The 22,382-nt window shown below is 37.6% G+C and overlaps 1 protein-coding gene across 1 annotated transcript in view; it reads right to left on the bottom strand.

The window, feature by feature from the left end:
- MACC1 (MET transcriptional regulator MACC1) overlaps positions 1–22,382 on the bottom strand; it is a 34,730-nt gene that overhangs the window by 6,774 nt on the left and 5,574 nt on the right. The window contains exons 2-4 of the mRNA XM_053947469.1: positions 8,157–8,271; positions 4,027–6,065; positions 1,433–1,621 (exon numbers count right to left, since the gene is read on the bottom strand). Of these exons, the coding sequence (XP_053803444.1) occupies positions 1,433–1,621; positions 4,027–6,065; positions 8,157–8,271 (2,343 nt within the window). The remainder of the gene's footprint in view (positions 1–1,432; positions 1,622–4,026; positions 6,066–8,156; positions 8,272–22,382) is intronic.

A 22,382-nucleotide genomic window follows, 5' to 3' on the forward strand; every position in this document is an offset into this window, starting at 1 on the left:
CCAGACTGAAGTACCCAGAAAAGAAAAAAAATATACAAAATAGCTCAAAGAGAAAAACTGGATCTGAGAAGGAGATAGTGATTGCAAACAACAATTATGGAGACAATTTTGTTGAAAAGTGCAGAAGCACATGAGTAAACACATAGAATTTTGATCAAATATTGACTGGGAAGAGAGGGCAGAGCATTCAAAAGGAATAGCAGGTAGTAGTTCATGATTAGAGAGAAATATCTTGATACTTATCACCAAGCAGATGAAAACAAGATGACAGATGCACTGTTTTAGACAGTGGAAAGGAATGGAAAGGAAAGATTTGCAGGGAATAAGTAGAATCAGCTACAGGGAAATAGAAAAAGTAAGAAAAAATTATCTTGAGTAGTTGTGAACCTGTGAATAGGAAATAGCAATTCCTTTGGCACTAAGAGGTGAGAGAGAGGGAATGCAGTCTGGATCATGTACATTACCTGCAATAATCAGGACATGATGGCATAGGCAGAGGGAGAGTCAAGCCTGAATGTAAGCTCTCAAGTCAGAAAGATCATTCAGCAATGCTCATAAAAAAGGGATTTTCAGAGTAAAAACCAGTCTGGAACCTAGAAGTCATTGGCACATAACTCTGTGGGAAAGAATGGAGCTACTGCATGCTTTGGTGTTAGAGGAGAGAAGGGCAAGAAGTAACCTGGTAGCCCAGGCAAAGGTATGCCAGGAGCAGAGTCTGACCCTCAGGTCAGCAAGTGTCCACCCCAAGTCTTGTGGCATGTCTGACATTGCATGGATGCCACGAGTATCTCTGGTCACCTCAAATGGCACTAGAGATTTAATTAGGCACCAAAATTGCTCCTTAGATTTGAATGCACTAAAATACATCTGAGAGGATAAACTGATTTTTATACAAAGCTCAAACTTCTGTACAAGAAAAAATGTTTTATAAAGGAAAAAAAAAAAAAAAATATATATATATATATATAATGATCTACCTGAAAACCTATAAGCTTAAAGCATAGATTTGCCACATTCATACATCAGAAGTGAAATTGGTGTCAGGGCTTCCAACCTCTTCTCATGCTACTTAAGCTAAATGATAAAAAGTGTTACACTGGCACAGAAAAGTATTAATGATAGAAGTCAGCTTCCTTTTTTCCTTTTTGTGGAAAGCAAAAGCTGTACAGTGTGTGATTAGAAGTGGCTCCTGCAAGCACTGGCTGGTCCTCCTCGCTTTGTCTGAAATGACAGCAGAGGTGCGAGTGAGGTTAACAAGTGGCCAGGACAACAAAAAATGATTGAACCTAGCCCTGAAGCTCAAGACAGGAACTGAGACCTTTAGTGGACAGTGCAAAAGGAAAGAAGCCTGCAAAACCAGGAAGAAGGAAGGTCCCTGGCTGTGTTTGTGCAGAGGAGGAAATGTGCATGCAGTGTTACACCAGCCCCTTACCTCCAGAGCTACTGCTCCATTTTTCCCATGATGGGGCACTTCATAAGCCTCTATTTGTTGCTTTGTGAGGCGGGCTAACTTCTCCGCAAGCTCCCGCCAACTTTTGCCAAGCTTGACAGCTGCAGTCAAGATGATGGTGTCCTGGGTAAGACGTGCCACTAATCCCTGGCAATCTATTTTCAAAAGTGCCTGCAACAATGATTTTCATTAGTGATCCTTCACCAGTAATTACAAACAGAACATTTAAATTTAATTTTATAGCACTATTCTGCCTTTCTACATAAACAGGAAGACTTTTTTTACTTTTGAGCTCTTACAAATATGTGGGTTTTTTCCTACAAAATGCCAACACTTTTAGAGGAAAAATGCCCATGAGCTTAAGAAAAAATATCAAGCTGGCATTCAGCTGCTTCAGCATTCCAGTGTCAAGTGGGTCCTGCCAAGCTTACAGATCCTGAAAGAAACCATACTTGTCCAACAAAAATATTTGGGACAAAAAAAAATTAGCTTCTTAGAAGTATGACATGAAACTTGAAAATTAAGTTAGAGCACTATTATACTAAGGTGTGGTCCTTAATCTAGGGTTTTATATGGAAAATCACTGATCACATTGGCCAGCACCTTTTGATTTACTCCTCACACAGAACTAACAATTTTTTGACCACTAAGGAGAAATGCAAACATGAAACCTTTCCCTCCTCCTTGCCAAAAGAGCATTTAATGACACTCAAATTAAAATAGTTGAACAAGTAAAACCTTGAAATGTAGATATGTTGCATTCTTCTTTCTTTATTTGTTTGGATAAAAGCTAATGGGAAAAATAAATGTTGGATTTTTTTCCTTCTCCTCACATTAATACCAAAATATTCCACTGAAACTGTTGAGGTTTTCAAGGAAGGATCAAGAGCAAGATACAGAATTTTTTTGGTTTTTAGATACTGATTTTTACTAAAATGTCAAGCATTTCTGCAGAAATCAGACATACGTGTGATTTAATTTTAAAGTATTAACCAATAAAATCCTCACAGCAAACAATAGAATTTTGGTAGACAGAGTAGTGAGAAGCTGACTACAGTGTATTGCACAAAATTCCCCTAAACTGGAGACAAAGTTCTTCAGTTTGTGTTTGCTCTGATAAGCAAGAACCCTATAAAACACAAAAAAATGGAGGTTTCTTAAAAGAAGTAACTGAAAATTCTACCCAAAAATTACATGGATGACATCTAGATTTATATCTAGCTCTACAAAGAAAAGGACCTGTATTGTCACTTTCTAGCAAAAATACACAAATCTCACAAAACAGGACATTGAGCAACCTGGGCTAGTGAAAGGTGTCCTACCCATGACAGGGTGGTTGGAATGAGATGATCTTTAAGGTCCTTTCCAACCCAAACCATTCTATGATTCTATAAGCTTAATCTAAATATGCCCCACTTTTTGCCTGTTTTGTAATGAACTGTGTTTCACTGTGTTCAGTTAAAAGTTTGGACAATTTTCACATTTAGGACCCCCTCTCCTTTTTGTAAAGAGAGACAGACTTTGTACTTCATAGCGGCTCAGTTTTATTCCACTAAGTTTGATGTGCTTTTAAGAATTTGAGTGGCCACTGCTACCAAAACTTTCTGAATCCTGCTGAAATTTCTGTCAACACTTCAAAGGGGACAGACTAGTTTTGAGAAGTAAACTCAGTTGAGGTTTACAGTTCAGGATAGTGAAAAGGCTTTAGATGAATAGCTACAATGTGAGTTTTTAAACATTCATTTTTGTGATATTTTATTTTCATATCAGAAATTTAATTATCTTCTGTCCCTTAACAGGTTGGTCAACTTTTCTGTCAGAGCCAAGGAGAGTATTAAGTGACCATTAATTTCAAACTAATTTACACACAGATCAGTAAGTAAATTAGTGTTGTTAATAGTGCCACTTATTACCTGGAAGTAATTAGAATAAACTTTTGATTCATATTTGGCAGTATTTAGTCACATAGAAGTTGTCCAATGGCTTACAAATGAGGTCCATGAAATTACATACTGAAATACTTGCAATATCCTTCTTAGGCCACTACAGCATTGACTATGAAGTTGTAAGATGTGGATAGAAAATCTTGCCCTCAACATTTGGATCGAGATGTCCCTTTTAAACATATGACTCATATATATCTATGACATATAGATGATACCTATCTATATCAATGTATGTATAGTGGAATTCCCACAGTATAGTAATGTTACTTAATACTTCACAACAGGAACGTGAATTTCTCAGGAAAGCAATTTACCAAGACAAATGATAAAACAGTTTCAATCATGGCTATTTAAAAATGAAAAAAGTCATCTTAGTCAACCTATCAAATGAACACAGTTCATGGAGCATTAACACAAGCCTGTTCAGAATTAATTAATATCAAAGTATTTTCCTTCATGAGAGTTTGGATGTATTTTCCACCTGTTGGTGTCTACAACTTTTAGTAATATATTCAGGTTTTTAAAGATCCTGCAAGGATACAGAATCATGTTTTCTTGTTCCTACATTACTAATGAGTAGTTTCTTGGCAATACATTCCCAACAAGCCAGTTAGCTCATGCAATACTTACAACAATGAGTTCATAAAGAAATAGTCTTTTTTTTTTGTTAGCATGGCAGTCTTGCTTCATCTTTTTCACAACATGTGCAACTCTTTCTGATTCTTTATCAATATGTGCCTCATTAAAGTCATCCAAAGACATATGTGAATATCCCAACACCTCAGCTAAAGCTCTCCAGTCATAAACACTCTCTGATACTGTAGACAGAACTACTGAGTAGATATAAGTCAGTTTTTTGAATGGCAATGCAATTTGTTCAACAAGATTCCTGGTTGTTAGCTCACTATCAGCAGTGTCCATAGCTTGTTCTTTAGAAATCACTTTAATGTTTTTGCAATGTACAAGACCAATCTTTCTTCTGAGAACACCCACATACCACTCTTTCACTTTAGTTTGTCCAATGGCTTTAACTTTATCTTCACCAAGCAGTGCTATTGTGTCTCCTTTAAAATATTCCAACAAATAGTCAATCTTATTCTGTCGCAACACAGTTTTCAAAGCCACTCCATAAGTATTGACACTCAAAGTTTTGTCTTGAAACTTGGGATATTTTATTGTTGGTATCAAAAGCCATGGTGCAGACTTGATTTCTTTGCGGTTTTGTAGGTGCTTTGGCCTATTAATAATTCCACTTAATTTTGGAGCTGGATCAGGAGTCGTAACATGGAACTGTGTTACTTGGCTACTTTTCAAGATTTTAATCTGAACAAGGAAAACAAAGAAATGCATCTCCCTGCATCCAAGCATGGAAAACAGGAATTGTTGGCGGACCATTTCACCACTTTTCAACTCCTCCTTTTTAATATTTTTGCTTTGATCTTCCTTTTTTACTTGAAAGTCTGGATCACAGGATATCAAAGAAATATTTAGATCTTGTGGTTTTTCAAGCAGAAATGTATGCTTTCCCCACAGCTGAAACACCACAGGAGGCATACTCTTCCCCCCTTTTTTAATATCACAAATCGTGAGTTTTCCTGGAACATAGTTATGACCAAAGACTGTAAAAACTGCTGTAAAAGATGGATGAATATATTTGGGACCATAAATTCCAACTGAGACTGTTCTATGGACATAGTCCCACACATTAGTGGCTGGAGGCTGGATTTTGCTTGCTTGTACAGCAATCACTGCATACATCACATGACTTAGGTCTGTTAGCTTCACTTGTATGGTATCTTGATAAATATAGCAATTGTCTAGCTTCTTAAAAGGTCCTTCTTTGTTGAGACTAAAAAAGCACACAATATCACTCATAACTTGGCTGAGTGGATCATTCTTCACTTTAGCTGCAACTTTCACTTCTAGGAAAATGGCTTCGCTCGTGTTGAGGTTGCTCAGCGTAAGTTCTATCAGAGGACTTACTGTGCTGGACAGCTCATTGTTGCATGACAATGGAGGGTTAAGAATAGCCTTTAAACCAACTTCTTGGAATTCTCCTGGTAACACATGACCCACAGGGACATGAATGTTGATATCTGAATCAGGTAGCTGTACTGAGCCCCCTTCATGATCCAGTTTACAAACTACATGAATATCTGTAGCTTGTGTTTGTGCCCACCCAGGGCTGTGGCTCATGGCTTCTAAATCCAGGCAGGACCGGGTGAGCTGTCGGTGGCTCAGCCAAGCCATCTTGTAGGCTTCACGGTCGTTCTGAAGCCATGTCATATCGGAAGATGTAGTTTTTTGAGGCGCTGTCTTGTGAGGATTAAATCTTTGGTTATCAACTATATCCAGGAAGTCAGAGACACTCTTGGATCGTCCAGATCTTCTTGCTGAATTCTTTCTTAGGAGACAGTCAATATCTAGCTCATCACCTGAGGAATCCAAAGAGTCCCTATTGCTTGAAATTTTAGAGAACAAATAAGGTTTTTCCTTTAAAATGGAAAGACGCTTATTATTTTCATTTCTATTGGAAGCAGCTATGTCATGTACAAAAGGGTTGGATCCTGACAGTTCATTCCAGAAAGGATTAGTCTTGGAAACAGATTGAGCATGTTTGAATATGCCAGGCCAGTCAATATCCAAATCCAGTTTACTTTCATTGGCATCTGTTTAAAAGAAAAAAAGAAGCATTTCCTGAAGCAGAGAGACTTGAGATGTTCCAGTCATGTCCAACTGATAGTTTGTTAAACTAAGAGGTGACTAAATTTTCTTCCTCAAATGCACATAGATAGTTTCTGTATTTCTCCTTCAGGTTTTTAAACATTATCAAAGTTGATTTAATTAAGAATCTTACTTAACAGAAAGACTGCTAACAAATTAGTGCTGAATAACAAATTGGTGTTGAAGATTGTAAAGCGACTTCTTTGAGGCATTGATCATTATCAACTAGTATGATTATTAATTGGCATTGAGTATGATAAAGTTCCATAAGTTCAAACCATTATATTCCATTAATCTTTGGCCTCTTACAAAATGCTGTGAACTTCTTTCCTTTGTGTCTGTCTCTTTGCAAAGATTAAACAACTAGTTTCATTTTTCAAACACTGCAGACTGTACTGATAAATGAATTATTCAAGATTCCTTTTCATGCTAGTGCATGTGCATTTAATTGATAACAGCACTCTTACAATTTATCTGCATGTGTGTGGAATTTGTTATACTAGCTTTCCATTAGAAAACAATCATTGATATAATTTATGAGACCTTGTGCAACATGGAGTTTGGAGAGAAATGTCTGTGTGACTACTAATTTTCTGAGATTGCATTTACATAGACAAATCTTGTTGCATAAGTGATATTTATATATGTTTTCTAATAAAAATACTCATTATTAGCAGTAATAATTATTTTTTCTGAAGAAGAAACATCCTTACATTTTATATCAGTAATTGCTCAGAGAAGCTGGTTTACAGTTGATTGCAACTCACCCATCTTGCAATGGAATATCTGCAACTTTTTATGCTAAGGGTTTCTATTACTTCATTTTGCCTTTTTTTTTTCCTATATATAGAGGCTATACCATCCCTTCTTTATATATTCTTGCAGAGTTTAAATTTTAGAGAGAAAAGACATTATTTCTATATTTTTTCACGATATCTATTGCGACAATGCAACCCAGGATGCAACAAGCTATAGCTTACATTATTACACCTTCCACAGTACTTTCCATTTCCAAGGTTACTCTATACTGCTCAAATGCAAGCATGACAGTGCATATAGCCACAAAAAGAAAAAAAAAAATGTTGGTACTTCTCTTTTTGTTTCCTTTTTCAAGTTGTAATAAAAAGCCAAAACCATGATGTCTTCCCACGGTTCCAGAAAAATCCCAGTTTGGAAGAACCAAGTACCAGGAATTTACCTGTTTGCCAGCTGCCTACCTACAAAGCTCTAACACTGTCTTGACAAGAGCCTTCCAGGTGAGCTACCAGGGGTATTGAGCCGAGGGGCAGCCTCGTTTTCCTCCTGCACTTTGTCTTAACCAGGGTCACCAGAGGGAGACATGTTGCTCAAGCACCACTGGAAAGTTCTTTTGTCTCTGCCCATAGGCCAAAATCTTTCCTTGTGCTGTGATGTTATTATAATCAGATCAGTATTGCATATTAAAAATACAGATTAATTAAGCCCAAAATAAATATGAGGGTTTTGTTTGGGCTTTTTCCCCATCCTAAAGGGCATGTTTCTACAGGAAAAATATGAGCAGAAAACTCTGTCAAAGCCTGAGTCACTAGGACAGATGCTTTATCATGCCAAGAGCATGAGAAAGTACAATAATACAGTTACTGGGGTGCAGCATGTCAGCAAAGAAATAATTCCTGCTCCACAACTTACACAGCAGGTGTCAGACTTGCTGTTACATCTGCTACTGGACAAAATTTGGAGGGCAAAATTTTCTCAGCTTCGGGGTTAAAATAGCAAGGAGATTAAATAAACTTTGCTAAGACTCCAGTTTTTAAATTGAGCTACCTTCAAAATTACCCTGCCTTCATGTTGTTAAAACCCTAAATGTATCTAATTTGGCTAAGAACTTCCTCTTCTCTTCCCCACCTTGATGCCCAGTAAACTTACTCTAAGTAGCATTTGTTAATGTAACATTAAAGATTTCAACTCTTCCTCCCAACCTGCCTGACCCAGAGTTTTGCAGAACTAAAGACTTTAGCTGGAGAGCCTTAGAACAGAAAATAGCAGAAGAGCCATACTGTAGCTGTCTGAAGGTGTCTGGTCATCCACATCAATCAAAGTCCCCTCTGACCGGCTTCGTGGAATCTCTCCACTGCTTAGGGAATCTGTTCCACTACTGGAAGAATTTTCCTCCTAGAAGAGAGTTAAGCATATATAATATCAGCAAGTATGCAATTTGAAAAAGTGGAAACTGTTGAAGAATAATTGAGCTTGCTCCTGTAGTGTGACATGAAAAAAAAAGTGAAGGTTAGATGATGAGTAAATTTATGAACTCTGCCCAAGAGCATCACAATCCTGAGTCTTACGATTGTATGTGCATCAAACCCGGCAGCAGTACAATGTGATACCCCAGCCCACAGTGAAATCAAATAACTCACAAAATTAATCTTGTAATTGGAACTGAGCCAATTACACAGTGACTTCCATTCAGGTCTTGAATAAAATATTTTTAAAAAAATAAAATAGACATCCTACCTCCTATTTTCAGATAAGTTTGAGTAGAATTATTAAAGGGGAAGATCTGTATCTGTTACTTTCTATGCCAATTAATAGAAAGTATTTTTAACACTTTCTGCTTTATTATTCTTCTTATATTCCTCCCTGAAAGAAGATCAGGTCAGATTTCCTTCTAGTCAGTCCAAGAATGACTTAAAGTATCCTTCCTTAGAGACTACACCATCATAGCAATGGCCTAAGAGAGGATATCCAGGTCTCTCTTCTTCCTTGTTCTGGCTACAAGAAGTTCTGTTTCATTTTGATGCAGTCTCTTTGAGGCAAGCAACAGAAAGATGAGCCTCTCAAGGTACATTACCTAATGCCGAAGAAAACAGGAATTGATGTGTCTCCTAAAGAAAGAGGAATTACAGAAGTTTCAAGTGAGCATTTAGTATCCTACATGCTGAAATTACTGTATCCCAGGAACAGAAGCTGGAGGAAATAAAAGATGAAAGATCTTTTTTAGAGAAAAGCTCTTCAAGTTAGTGCTAAAAAGCAAGACATCATCTAGTGACTTTCCCAGAATTCTCTCACGCATCCTATATGTAATAAGATATAAATGCTGATGATCAACAGATACCAGAACCTTTTTGGGTCCATACATGGGATACAATAGCTTTGTTTGGGAGCCTGAAATATTGCAGCCTGTTACTACTGCAGCAAACATTGCAGTCTAAGTAGATCTCTTTTTATCACATTTAAAATAAAGAAAAGAATTTATTTGGTCTGCTTTTGCTGTGGCTGTAAGGAAAAGAAATTTTCAGTTCCAGTTCCAGTAGGTGAGTTATGGGAAAAGGAAGCATACTTTATATCCAAGCAGTACTGCAGAAAGCTGAAGCCAGCTGTTTGTTTTCATTGCCCAGTGCCATGGTTTAAGAGATCCATTTTTTCTCTTGCAAATGTAAATTGGTACTTACACAACTTACCTACAACTTACTTACACAACTTCCCACACTTACTCTTGTGGTGCTCTTACCACAAGAGGTACCTTCAGCTAATGGCAGTCTGTTCAGGTGCTGGTTGGTGCACAAGCAGCATGCAAGACAAAGTTCAACAGTCACCCAGCACCTCCAAGGGCTGTATAGATTTTCAGTTTCCTTTGTTACCAGAAACCTCTTTTATTTTGCCTTTGGAGTCCTGATTTTAGTTAGTTGGTAAAGCTAGCCTCCAATGCCAATACATTCTGGCTTCTGCTACTACTACCACACCAGAACAAAATTGGAAACTAAAATGCCTCCTTAGTCCCAACACTATTAATTCCAAGATCTGGCATTCCTCATCTGTATAAAGATATCACTGTTTCTTCTGTCTCTGGTAAGTGAGGCTATTTGATAACATATACAGACTTCTTCAAAGGAAATGCATTTTGCTTTGCTGCTGCATCTCAAAAACTGAACACATTGTATGAACATGCAAGATAATGATCTCTGGCTTCTATATACACACTGTGGAGGTTTAATCATGCCAGCATAAGGTATCTATAGTCTAAAATCTCAAAAAATTTACAAAAAGTAAGTCTTCATTTTACAGTACCAGTGTACTTGTTGCCAGCACTAATCTCTGACTGACAACTTACTGACAATTCACATGTGAATTTAAGAGTTCTCCAAATAGTTAAAACACCTACAATTATTTCAGTAGCTGCATAAAGTAGGAGGCAGTAAATAAGGATGATGAAAGGACACAAGAGGCTAAAATAGGAAATCCATGGAGAAGGGAGAAGAAGAAAGGAAGAGAGAAAGAAAAACAATCCCTTTACACAGGGGTATTATATTGAAAGAGACATGACAACAAGACTGCATGTGGAAGTTTTTTAAACAAAATAAGGACTTCTGCAAATAGAATAAACCATTTCCTTAATGTTCTCTCTGGGAATTCCTCAAAATGTTCATCACTAGCCTGGCATGGAGATAGAAAAGACAGATACTGAAAAAGGAAAACCACTTTCAAAAATAATCCTCCACCCCCATGAAAGCATTTCTTGTTATGACAAGATGATGAGGGATCCCTGTGATTGAGGCATGTCTTCAGGCCAGCCAAGCAGAGGATGAGAGAAGGGGGAGATATAAACATTCCTGGGCAAAAGATGACCGCTTCTGGCCAGCATGTCAAGGGATGTGGGAAATGCTGGGGACAAGCTGTACCCACACCCCTGGTACTGGGCAATGTGCCTCCTGCACAGGGTTAGATCAGCTGACACCAGGGTCAGGTCCCACCTCTTCTCTGTTCCAGCCTGAGTGCTGAGAATGGCTAAAGCCCCAGTTTCTTTCTATGAGACTAAGAAAATAAGAAAACCAAATGCTTACCCTTTTCCATGAATAGTTTCTGTGATAAAATAGCATCCCAAATTAAACTTTTGATAGCACAAACCTATTAACTAGGAACTTACCTGAACAAATTCTGAAGAACAATCATTCACAAGAGAAGTGAGGTGGATGCATATGGGATAAACAGGCATACTGATCAACATTGAAAGGGAAAGGTATAAAAAGCTTTCGCTGCAAAAAGAGGATGAAGAACCAGAGACCAAGCTTTTCATTTGCTGTAGCAAGTGAACAAGAAAGATGTAAACTGACACGTGCTTAATGGTGCAAGGAATTATTTGACTGATGGCACGTCAATTCACAGTGGGAAGTCAGGAGGGAGTGAAAAAGTGAAGAAGTTGGAAAGAGATCAGCTGTGGAGGTGACCACTGAGTGAACCTGAGTGACTGCTGAGCGATGTGGCATTGTTTTATGAGGGCAAGCAACAGTTTGCCAGGTACCTTCTGCTAGGGATTGCTTAACCCATAAGAGCATGTAACTCAGGACCCAGAGCACTACTGGCAGCACTGTTATAGAGTAAGAAAAATGCTCTAGATGCCCTAGAAGAAGAAATTCTTGGGCAGAAAGTTCAGTTTCACAGAAGTCAGGAGACAGATTTGCTGCAGACAGCATTTTTGCTGCATAAAATGACTCCAGAAATTTCTTCCAAGTTTTTCAAGATTCAAGTGCACCTTGTTCTTTTTCCTAGTCTCACTACCAAAAAAAACATATCCTGCTGTGTCTAAAACAGTGGTAATGAAGAAAATAAGAAAAGCCCAAAGGCAAACACGTTCTCACTGCCTTTGCCTTCAAAAATAAGAAAGAACACATTCCATTGTGTTTTTTAAGTATCAACATCCCAGAGCAAAACACTAGCAATTTATATTCCATTCTACCTTAATCCTTCTTCAAAAGCAAGTTTGTTAAGAATAGAGCTCTCCTGTGGCCATGTTTCTCCATGGACTTCTACATGTTCCCCACACAGACGATGCTACCCTAATTCAAAAAGATTCATGGCCTTTGTGTCAAGGATGAAGTCCATGCATTAGCAGTGACAGAGCAAGGAACAGACACAGATGTTGGTGATGTGTCTCATCCCTCAGGCTCGTTTTTGGGTTACATGGGGGAAAATTACTTCCTACTTATGTAGGTTGGGTTGTTAGACTTTCAAGTTTCTTTCTGAAAAAGGAGAAATATAAATGCATCATAATGTTAAATAAAATGCTCCTCATCTAACCAAATACTAAGTATACTGAATTATTTAAATTCTATTATATAGAGAGAAGAAAAGGAATTCTAAAGAGACAGCAATACACAGAAGACGGAGTATGCCAGAAGGACTGCACATCACCAAACCACTGCCCGTTCTCAGCAGACTGATATATTTTTGAACAATCATTAGCTACAGTAATAAGCCATATTTTAACTGTCCCTTGCTCTTGAGGCCTAGAACAGCTTTATGCAGCTCATAGTTCAATGAGAGGCTCTTGGACCCAAGTTACTAATCTTCGATGACAGAGCTGTACTGTAGGCAGTGGCAGTACAGCACAGCAAATGGAACATTCAGCTGAAGTGAGGAAGCCTTTGACTTATTTCAGTCTGCTGCATGTGAGGCAGTCAAGGAAATGTATCTGTATCTCACTTATAAGAGAGATAAAATTGGCTTTTAATGTTCCGCAGAAACATTAATGATTTAGTATGACCCAATAACTTGGCATTTTGACTGTAATTATAGAAAGGAATTTTCAATAGATATATCTACTAGTTTGCGCTGCTGTTAAACAGTTGCCAAGTTTGGTACCTACTTTTTCAATGTTCTGAAAATTTATCACCCTGTGGAAGCAGCAGACACATTCACATTGGATCCAGGGCTTAGACTTTCTGCAGACCCAACATTTGTCTGCATGGCTGCTTGGAACTGGCACAATCACTTTTATACTGCTTCACCTGAGCTGGAGCTAAAGGGTACAGCAGGTACTCTCAGCACAACAAAAATGGGAATTGAAGTGGGTCATCCTCTCAGTACATTTCCACTATTTTGCAGGTGGGTTTTTATAGTCTCTGCTCAGGTCTGCACAACCCACAACTGACTGCTTTTCAGCCTGTTTGGGGAATGCTATGCAAACAAAAATAGCTATACTGTACACACTCCCTCCACAAGGCAAGTATCCTTCCTTCCCTTCCACACATCTACACTTCTAAAACAGCTTGTCATAAGCATAAGTAGTAGAGTGTTTATTTTCAGTTATAACCTTCACATTTGGGAATATTGCTTTCCAAAAGCCTCAAGAATGTGTAGTTAAGTTTTGATGTTATCTTTTAGATTTTAGTTACGACTCTGAAATACTCCACAGTTTCACTTAGGCCTCAGGAAAAAAGAAATTTGTTGTCTTCTACATACATTACTTAATAACTTCTTCAAGAATAGGAAATGGAAAATAAAGATCTCACTAACAAATTACTTAAAGGATCCAACTTTTCACTATGAAATTGCAATAATTTTTTTTTTTTCATGAACAGAGAAAACATTGCAAGTTTATTAGCCTAATTCTTCTATGGATGTCCTTACACCTACAAAAACAATAGTTAAAAATCACACTGAATTCTCACTTAGTATGTATACATGTGCATGCTTTGGAAGCATGGTGAGTTTCTTCACTTTTGGTGGTTCTGTGAAGCAACGTTTGGTTCACAGACATTATAATACTACAAGTATTGTAATATTGTACTACTGACTGAAGCCAACAGCTGTTCCTCCAAAGTGGATATTGAAAGTACTCTGTAAGGAACACCTTTAATTTAGAAGTTTCATTGCAAAATAAAATTTCTGTTTCTAGGAGCCACAAGTGTTTCAATGTCACCATAATTAATGCATTAAACATTGCAGAGCAAAGCAAAGGCTGTATCTACCACATTCTGCTGCTTTTCCTTAGGTACTTTTAATGTTTGCTAGATGACACAGAAACCTCAGCTATCAACGTTTTTAATCAACCTAGAGAAGTGGGAGCTACCAGGATTCTCAAAATCTGTTAGCTATTTATATCCCTGTGAACTATAGCTGTGATCACAGGTTTTTAAGTACATGACACCTCCAAAGTACTCTATATTTCATTAGCCCGATTTCTTCTTCTCTTTCCACTAAGCTAGACTTTTTCTCACATCCAGGCTGCTTGCGGGAATTACATTGGGTCTTTAACTGAGCAGCTTGCTTGTCAGTGACAAGTGGAGATAAAGGCTGAGACATCTGCCCACTAGCTTGGCATAGAGAGCACTCCCAATCCTGCATAGTATTTATTATGTCCTTCCCTGGGAAGGGCTCATGTCTGAGTCTGTTAATGCCACAAGTCAGCTCTGTGCAGGATAGACATGAGCTGAGGTCTTTGAGGGCAGGAAGCAGTGGTGGGGGATATAAGTAGTGGTAGCACAGGCTGAAATCCTTTGCATGCCTCAGAGTCACTGGGGTATGACCAAAAAGAAAAAAGATCCTTCCTCTATCCCAAAGACTTGATTCCGCCAGAGTGCCAACACTCTTCCAGCTTTTCCAGTTATATATAGAAAATAGCACATCTACTTTCCAGCCAGAAAACAAGTAAAGGATCTACTTTCCAGACAATCAAACCCAGGTCAAGTAGTGAAGTAATTCTTCAGTTCTTCCATAGAAACTGGCAATCAGGCACTTCTGAGTTACATGTTTCATAGAAATAATTACTTTCAAATTTAAGGGCTGAGCACAGGCAGGGAAGAAATCCCTCTTGACTTTTGGCATTTAAACGTCTCATCTGACCCAGTGATGTGATAAAAAATCCTGCAAAAGCTGTGCTCTCTTCACTGCATCAGAGTAAAGCAGAATACATCAAGGAAATCACCCACAGAGAAAGACCAGTGTTTTAGTTGCTCATAGCTCTTAAAGCTCTTGAAATTATTATTGTAATTAATATTAACAGCAGAATTTGAGCACCCAAATAATCTGGCTATGTTGCAAATATGTAGGATGGTTTTTCTGCTATTTCAGTTTAGGAATGATATGACAAAGTGATGTGGCTGACACTATGGCAGGATCCAGTCTTGAACATCCAGCTGTGGAACTAAATTGCCTGTCAGTGTGCTGCCTGGATAGTGACACTTTATTTTGGACAGGTGTAGATTAAAGATGCATGAGCAAAATATGCAATAAGAGCCTTGCAGGAAATTGAACTTGATATCCAGGCATATAAAAGGTGCCCTTAGGCTTCTGCTGTCCTAGTTTCAGCAAATTGAGGTGAGTGCCCAGAGAAGGATATAGGGGGACACTACAATGTGCTGTGCTTTTGATGAGATGAGGTACTAGAAAAGCTTCTTTCCATGAGTGTGACAGAATTCTGCCTCAGCACAAAGGAAAAACATGTCAGAAAGTCTATACTGTCAGGTGGACCTTTTCACATGGAACACTTTGGTTTGATGTTGGTTAACTTGGAGTGGGGACAAAAAAACCCCAACACACATCCCAAGCAGAAAATGAATTAACATATTAATACACATGAAGAATTTCCTTTGCAAGGTTTAAACTATCTCAGGCAAGTTTTCAAAATGTATAAACTAGCGAAAAAGCTACCCCAGTTGTGTAGGGCAAGAATGGCATGGTGAAGAGGGGAGATACATGTCAATCAGTTGTTCCATTTCTCTTGGGAAATATAAAGGAAGACAAATACTGAGATGGCAGAAACAATGGGAAAAGTGTGACATGTGATCAGCTCAACATGGAAAAAATTAATAAAACAGGCAACTACTCATTTGGGAAAAATAATTTATTAAATATAGTAGAAGAAAGTAAATCCATTTGACAAGGATTCTTCTGGTTATAATTAGAGGTTAGTTCAGAGAGTTAATAACTGCAAGCATAATCATTCTTCAATGCATCCACAAACTACATTTTGCTCTACTTGACTGACCACATAACAGACACAGGGAACATGTACCAGCACTAATAGTATGTTTGATAGATCACAGTAATATTCGCAAGGAAAGGCTGTTACCTGTTTTTTTTGTGTATTGATCTCTTTCGACTGAAGAACTTGTTTAATAATCCTTGACACTTTAGGAACATGGCAAAAAGATCATCAGAGAGGGAGCCTTAATCACAGAGACAACTTCCAAGATAAATGGCAGAAAGGGAACTTTTCTTTTTTGCTTTTTATGGCAATTACAGTTCCCCAAGTTTGGTTGGATCTTTTCTCCAGAAGTGAGACATCATTGCATTTAAAACATTTGTGCCTGTGTTGTTAATAATAGTCTGAGCTGTCCATTAAGTTACACCTGCCAATATTTTAAAGTTATTTTTGACAATATAATTTTGAAGGGAAGAAGGGAGAGGAGTTCATTAAAATGTATTTTGTTCTCTAAAAGCCAAAAACAGCACCTCTCATTATACTGCAGACTCTCCCTTTACATAACAATCACTCATGCTCTTGACAAGAAAAGGCCCAATTATTTCTATCAAATAGGATACATGTTTAAATGGATAGTTTCTCTACTAATGAAGGACATTTGAACCTCTGAACCATACTTTCAACTACTACTCTTAATAGTATTGTTAACTGAATACTTTCACTGAAATAATATGACTGTCAGTTTGATTCTAAAATGGTAAATATCCACTAACGAAAATGAAGTCAGAGAAAGATAAACTGCCATGCAATATCAGGTCCCATTTAATGATCCATCTCTAATTACAGAAGACTTCACATTTCAGAGGAAAAAGGAAGAAGTCCTAACTATGCAAATGAGGAACTGCTACTTCCAGTATTGCTGGTAGTTTTAGAACCAAAGTGACAGTGATTCTATTAAGAAAAAAAAATTAAATATAGTGTTCATTATCACAGAATGAACTGGGGATCACAAAATCACTGGGGATCTTCTTCTGAAGGAGCAATCAACTTCAGGAAGATTTGAGACAACAAGTTTCCAATAAATTGCATGCCTTTATGTGTCTAAATTTAGTTTTTAAATCTAGCTGCTTTACAGGATCATTCATTGAACTGTCTATCCCTCCCTGTTTAGAGGTGGACATCTATACTTTTAGTTGTTAATGTTTGGTATAATAAGCAGAATAACATGTTCAATCTCATCCATTTTTATGCAGCAGTTACAGTCACTCTTCAACAAATTTCTCTTTACAGAAGTGGAAGCAAGAAGTGTAAGAGATAATTGTTCCAGGTCTCTTCTTCCTCCCATCCCTATATTTTTTAATCATCTTCATTCTCTTCACTGCACCATGTATCCAACTGTGTTTTCAGCAGCAGTTCTCCTTCTGGTGATGCACACCATTAGCCTAGATGCAGTACTCTGTGGAAAGCCAGTTTTCCCACCCAGGAAAACCACACTATTATAGTGCGATTGATAGTATTACCCACTGGAAGCATCTTAAGGCTGTGTATTCTTTTGTCCTGGTTCCCTGAACAACTCAGACACAGAAGCCACTCATGAGGTTCTCACCAGACAATTGGCTGATATCCAAAATTAATCAGTGAAATGTTTGTACAACAAATTGGATACCACATTAGCCCAGGCATCCCTGTGCTGACTTTTATCTCATGTTGTCCCTATTCCCTCCAAAAGCAACAGCAGAGCTCCAACTTGCTTTTCCTGACATCCCTGTCCATCAGGTTGCTACAGGCACCCTACCTTCCCACTGGTTCCTGCTCTTCCTTCTGAGCCAACATCAGTGAGGGCAAAATTTGATGAAGCAGCTGAGAGAGTTCTAATTGCTCAGGAATAGTCTGACCTGGCACTATACACTCATGGGTGCCTAATGATGCAAGGAATCTGTCCCACACAGCTCTATAATATTTTTCCATACCATTTGCCATGAAGAAAGCTTAATGTTAATAATAACTTAATGTTATTTCTTCTCTGCATTTAATATGGCAGTGGTGCAAAAAGAAAGAAGGCATAAAGTTGTTGCTTCCTTCTTTCTTATTTCCTTCCCTATCTCCACACAGGTTCACTGGCTATGACACTGTGTTAGAGATTTTGAGGGAATAAGCATAGGACAGAAAATGAGGATGTCAGTGGCTCAAGCTCTATAACATAAAAGATTCTCCACTCCAGTCACATGTCAAAGGGCAAAAAAAAAAAACCCAAACCAACCCATAAATTATCATAAATGTCATACTTTTACATGCAAAAAATAGTCAGTTTAGTTGCAGAAAAAAATTCATTTGTCCTAAAAAATCTGGCTGACATCCTGAAATAAAAGCAATGGCTGAAGAGATGTAGTCACAAATTGCTTAGAAATTAGGACTGAAAGCAAACTTATTAAATTCCCAAACTGAGTTTCTCAGACACCCCTGCAGAAAATCTCAAGACAATGATTCAGAAATGCAGTTGATTATACTTCATCAGTTCAAAATATCTGTCCAGACTTTTATTTCAATTTTTCTGTCTCAGCAAGCTTTACCATTTTTCACCACAGTTGAAGTTATTGCCTTTTCAGCGGAAGTGAAAAGCTGTAGATTAGTAACTCTTAGATAGAATCACAGCATTTATACAGTATGTTATGTCCAGCTTCCCCTTTGGTCTGTCCCTGTCTCCTTTCCTCCTTCCAATAAATAAAAACCAAACAAAAGAAAACAATTAAAACCCAAACAAACAAATAAAAAACCAAACCAAAAACCCCAAACCAAACCAAAACAAACACCCAAACCCTAAACAAAAATGAATCCACAACTCCAAGTATTCTTTCCTTTTTCCAAGAACTTTTACAAGAAGAAAATTAATTTTCACCAAGAAAACTGGTGAAAGAACCAGCAACTCCTAAACCTTGTGACAGTACTAGTTTCAATCCTCTGTTTTGCATCACCATTCACAGACACTGAGTATGCTTGCATTTCAATTTTATAAAGACTAAGCAAGTTCAATATTTTATACTATTAAGTCTTTGAAAAAGCTGAAGCTCTGTGATTTCACTGGCTTCCTACACAAAAAAAAAAAACATGGGTGGCATTTATCATCTAAGCCCACCTCTGTAGCCATATGATGCTCCACTCACTAGAAAGAATAAACATCTGGTATACAAAGTGAAACTGCCCTATAGGCTAATGTCAGACTACAGAAATTACAGAAAATTTATTTGAGACCACTAGGATATTTAAACATCCTGAAAAAACCACATTAATTTCACAAGTACTACTTGGAAAATGAAATTTTCATGTGATGTCTTGAGTTTTTCTTTCTGACAGCCTGGCTTGCAGGAGGGGAGGATGATCTCTCCCTGCTGGAGAAAACTACCAACAGTGTCCCATACATTGGCTACAGCAGGTTGAAAGGAACAGACATCCATCTCAAATACCACTAAACAGCCCAGGGCACAAAGCCCCTACAGAAACCAGCACAGGCTGTTTCTTTTGGGATCTATGTTTCTAGGAAGCTAGAATTTTTCTAGCTGGCCTGTTTCAATCTGATCAGTAACAGCAGAGCAGCCTTTGCTTTAGACAGAAATGGACCAAATACAAGGTTACAAGTAAAATAAACTAAAATCCAGACCTCACAGTAGCTTTTTAGTGCTTTGATTTTCCTAGTTAGGAACCTGAAGGCACCTGCTATGGGTTAGCTCAGAGAATTCAGCCTATTCAGGAACACCTTCCAAATACCAGCCCTGAAGAAAAACTTTTTCTGGTCTCACCTTCGTAAGTTTGCTGCCCTTGCTCCATTTGTACCACAATGTGGGAGGAAGAATTCACAGCCCTTCATAAGGTCACTGACTTTGATGAACAAAGCATTTCCTTACCCATCTCACCTCCTTGGCATCAAGTCTTGAGATTTACACCTTTAACTAGCTCCTACACCTCAATATAATAAGGTTCAAAAGGTGTGTTTTCTTATGTGACATACTGCAGAACCTTATATGCAAAATTCCATCGTTCAGTTTTTCCTAACCAAATTTGTTATTTTGTGTTGGATTTTATTTTTTTTTCTATAGAGCATGCACATTATATTTACAGTGCAGTTGAAAGTCTGTTTAGGTTAATCAGCTCATTCCTACCATTGCACATATATCCTTGCCATCACTGCTAGTGGTTCCTTGATTAAAGTATACAAGTGTCATGATGTCCTAAATATCATAAACATCCTTTTAACATTTAGCTTACAAATAGCAAGTCAAGTACACACCTTGATGTGCACTTTTGTGCATGACACCAAGTAACTTTGCTTAAGGCATTTTTCCTTGCCTGTAATGAGAGAGGAGACTCCTGTTATTTATTTTATCTCTATCCTACAGACACATGTAATCCTAATTGTGCAATTTATTGAATGTGTTTTTCAGCCTCCCTTTTATGGCAATTATTCATCTATATTTCAGGTCACTGATGATGACAAGCAGATATTTGCAGAACACAAGATTCTCCAACAAAATGTTGTCTAATACAGAAAGGGAAAGAAAAGCATGAAGTATATAAACTGATACTCAGATTAAATATATTCTGCTTCCAAAACCTCACGTAAACTTTAATTTGGAAAATATTCTTGGAGGTGCATGGTCCAAATGTTGGCCAGCATGAAGTTAAGTTTAGGTCAACTCCTGCCAGGGTTGTATTTGTATAGGTTCCTTCATCTGTAAAAAATAGAAATATGTTTTGCTCAAAACTTGAATCACTATGATCTAAACACCTTCTATAATGTGGTGTTTTTCTGTTAGCTATTATACAGCTATGTCACATCCACCAGAAGTGAAAAGTATCACACAGAAGTCATAAATGAGAACATAAGAAGATATTTGTCTAAGATGGTGCAAGTTCTAATATTCAGAACTTCAGGAGATTTTAGTCCACAAAAGAAGAAATGATGTTATGCCCCAACAGTCTTGATAAATGTAACTAAACCATTGGCTCTGCTGTGAAAACTGGTTCAGATCATTTTATTTTACAGTGCAGATTCATCTCAAATTGCTGATTTTAGCAATATTTTTAAATGGTAAGTCACTGTCTATCATCATCATTCAGTATGTTGAATCACTAGCATCCACACAAGTAATTTAATTTTAGAGTTCTTTAGAGATCAGCATTTTAAAAAACCTGAAATTTAACTCATAATCCATAAGTGAACCTCCTGCCTACAGGGAAACAGAGTGAGCTTTTGCTGTACTTTCTCCATATTAGGAGAGACGTGATTTGCCGCCTAGGAAACATTTAGGTTTTTCAGCCTCATAGACCTATCTGTGGCAAGACACAGCTTTTGGCACCACCATAGAAATCTGGAAAATCCTATGGTTATGATAATTTCAGAATCACTAAATTAGATTTATTGATAGATTTCAAAGCAAAAAAAAAAAAAAAAACAACAAACAAACAAACAAACAAAAAAAACCCAACAAAACCATCATCTTTCCTCTTCTTATGAAGAATCAAGGCCATAGAATTTTACCTAGCTTTTATTGTGGACAAATTGTGTGATTGTAAAACTTTTTATTGAACTGTCAATGTTAAAAAAAAAATCCAATTCTGAGCCTCAGAGCTTGTGTTTATATTGTGTTGGGGCTCAAATCAGGGTTTTCTTTTACTTTTTCATTGATATTCTGGTAGAACTAGCTGGAATAGCATCTCTCTGCTAATCTTTGTACAAATACATAAAAACAGAGCCTCATACCAACAAACTGATTGTTTAATGCACAAGATAAGGAAGTGTAGGGATGGGGGAAAATGGATAAACAAGTTTACATATCATAAAATCATAGAATAGTTTGTGTTGGAAGATTACCTTTGAAGGCAACCTTTGAAGGTTAAGTAGTCTAAACTCCAAACCAAGATGGGAAGACTAAACTACAAAGAAACTGATAACCATATTCCAGTGTCTTCCACTCCTACTGTAAGAATTGTGTAAACAAGTGCTAACTCCTTAAAAATCCATCTCCAAATAGCTTGTCCCAGACCACTCAGAAAATCAGTGAATGGGAACAGGACTTGAAAAGTGCCATGGGAAGAGAACTGTCACTAAGACCAAAGGGATGAAAATAATTGCATAAATATCACAAGAGTCCTTCTCTCAAGTGCCTACACCCTGAAAAGGCAATTAACTGGAGCAAGGCAAGTGTTCATAACAGCTCATGGCAGCCTTTGACACTGCTATGTTTGCCTTCCCTTTCCAGCTGTGAAATGAAATCAGATACAAGTAAACTGTAGCTATGCTGTAACATGCAGCAGAAAAATACTGATATAGATGCACACACCTTACAGTGTTTCTCTCCCCCATGTCTTCATTTATCCGGTAAAACAATTTAATAGTAGCCAAACTTAGAAGTCTGATACTATTTGTTATTGAAAAATATTTGCAGTGGTGGAAAATGCAACTTCCATCAAGTTCAGACTTTCAAAATATTGTCCTTCTGTTTCTGCTACCATTTTTTGCATGAGATGAGGAAAAGTCTAAGTTCCTCCTTATCTGGGGAGCACGTGAGTAGTGCACACAATAGTT

This window comes from Vidua chalybeata, chromosome 1 (assembly GCF_026979565.1).
Source record: "Vidua chalybeata isolate OUT-0048 chromosome 1, bVidCha1 merged haplotype, whole genome shotgun sequence".
In the NCBI taxonomy this organism is placed as follows: Eukaryota; Metazoa; Chordata; class Aves; order Passeriformes; family Viduidae; genus Vidua; species Vidua chalybeata.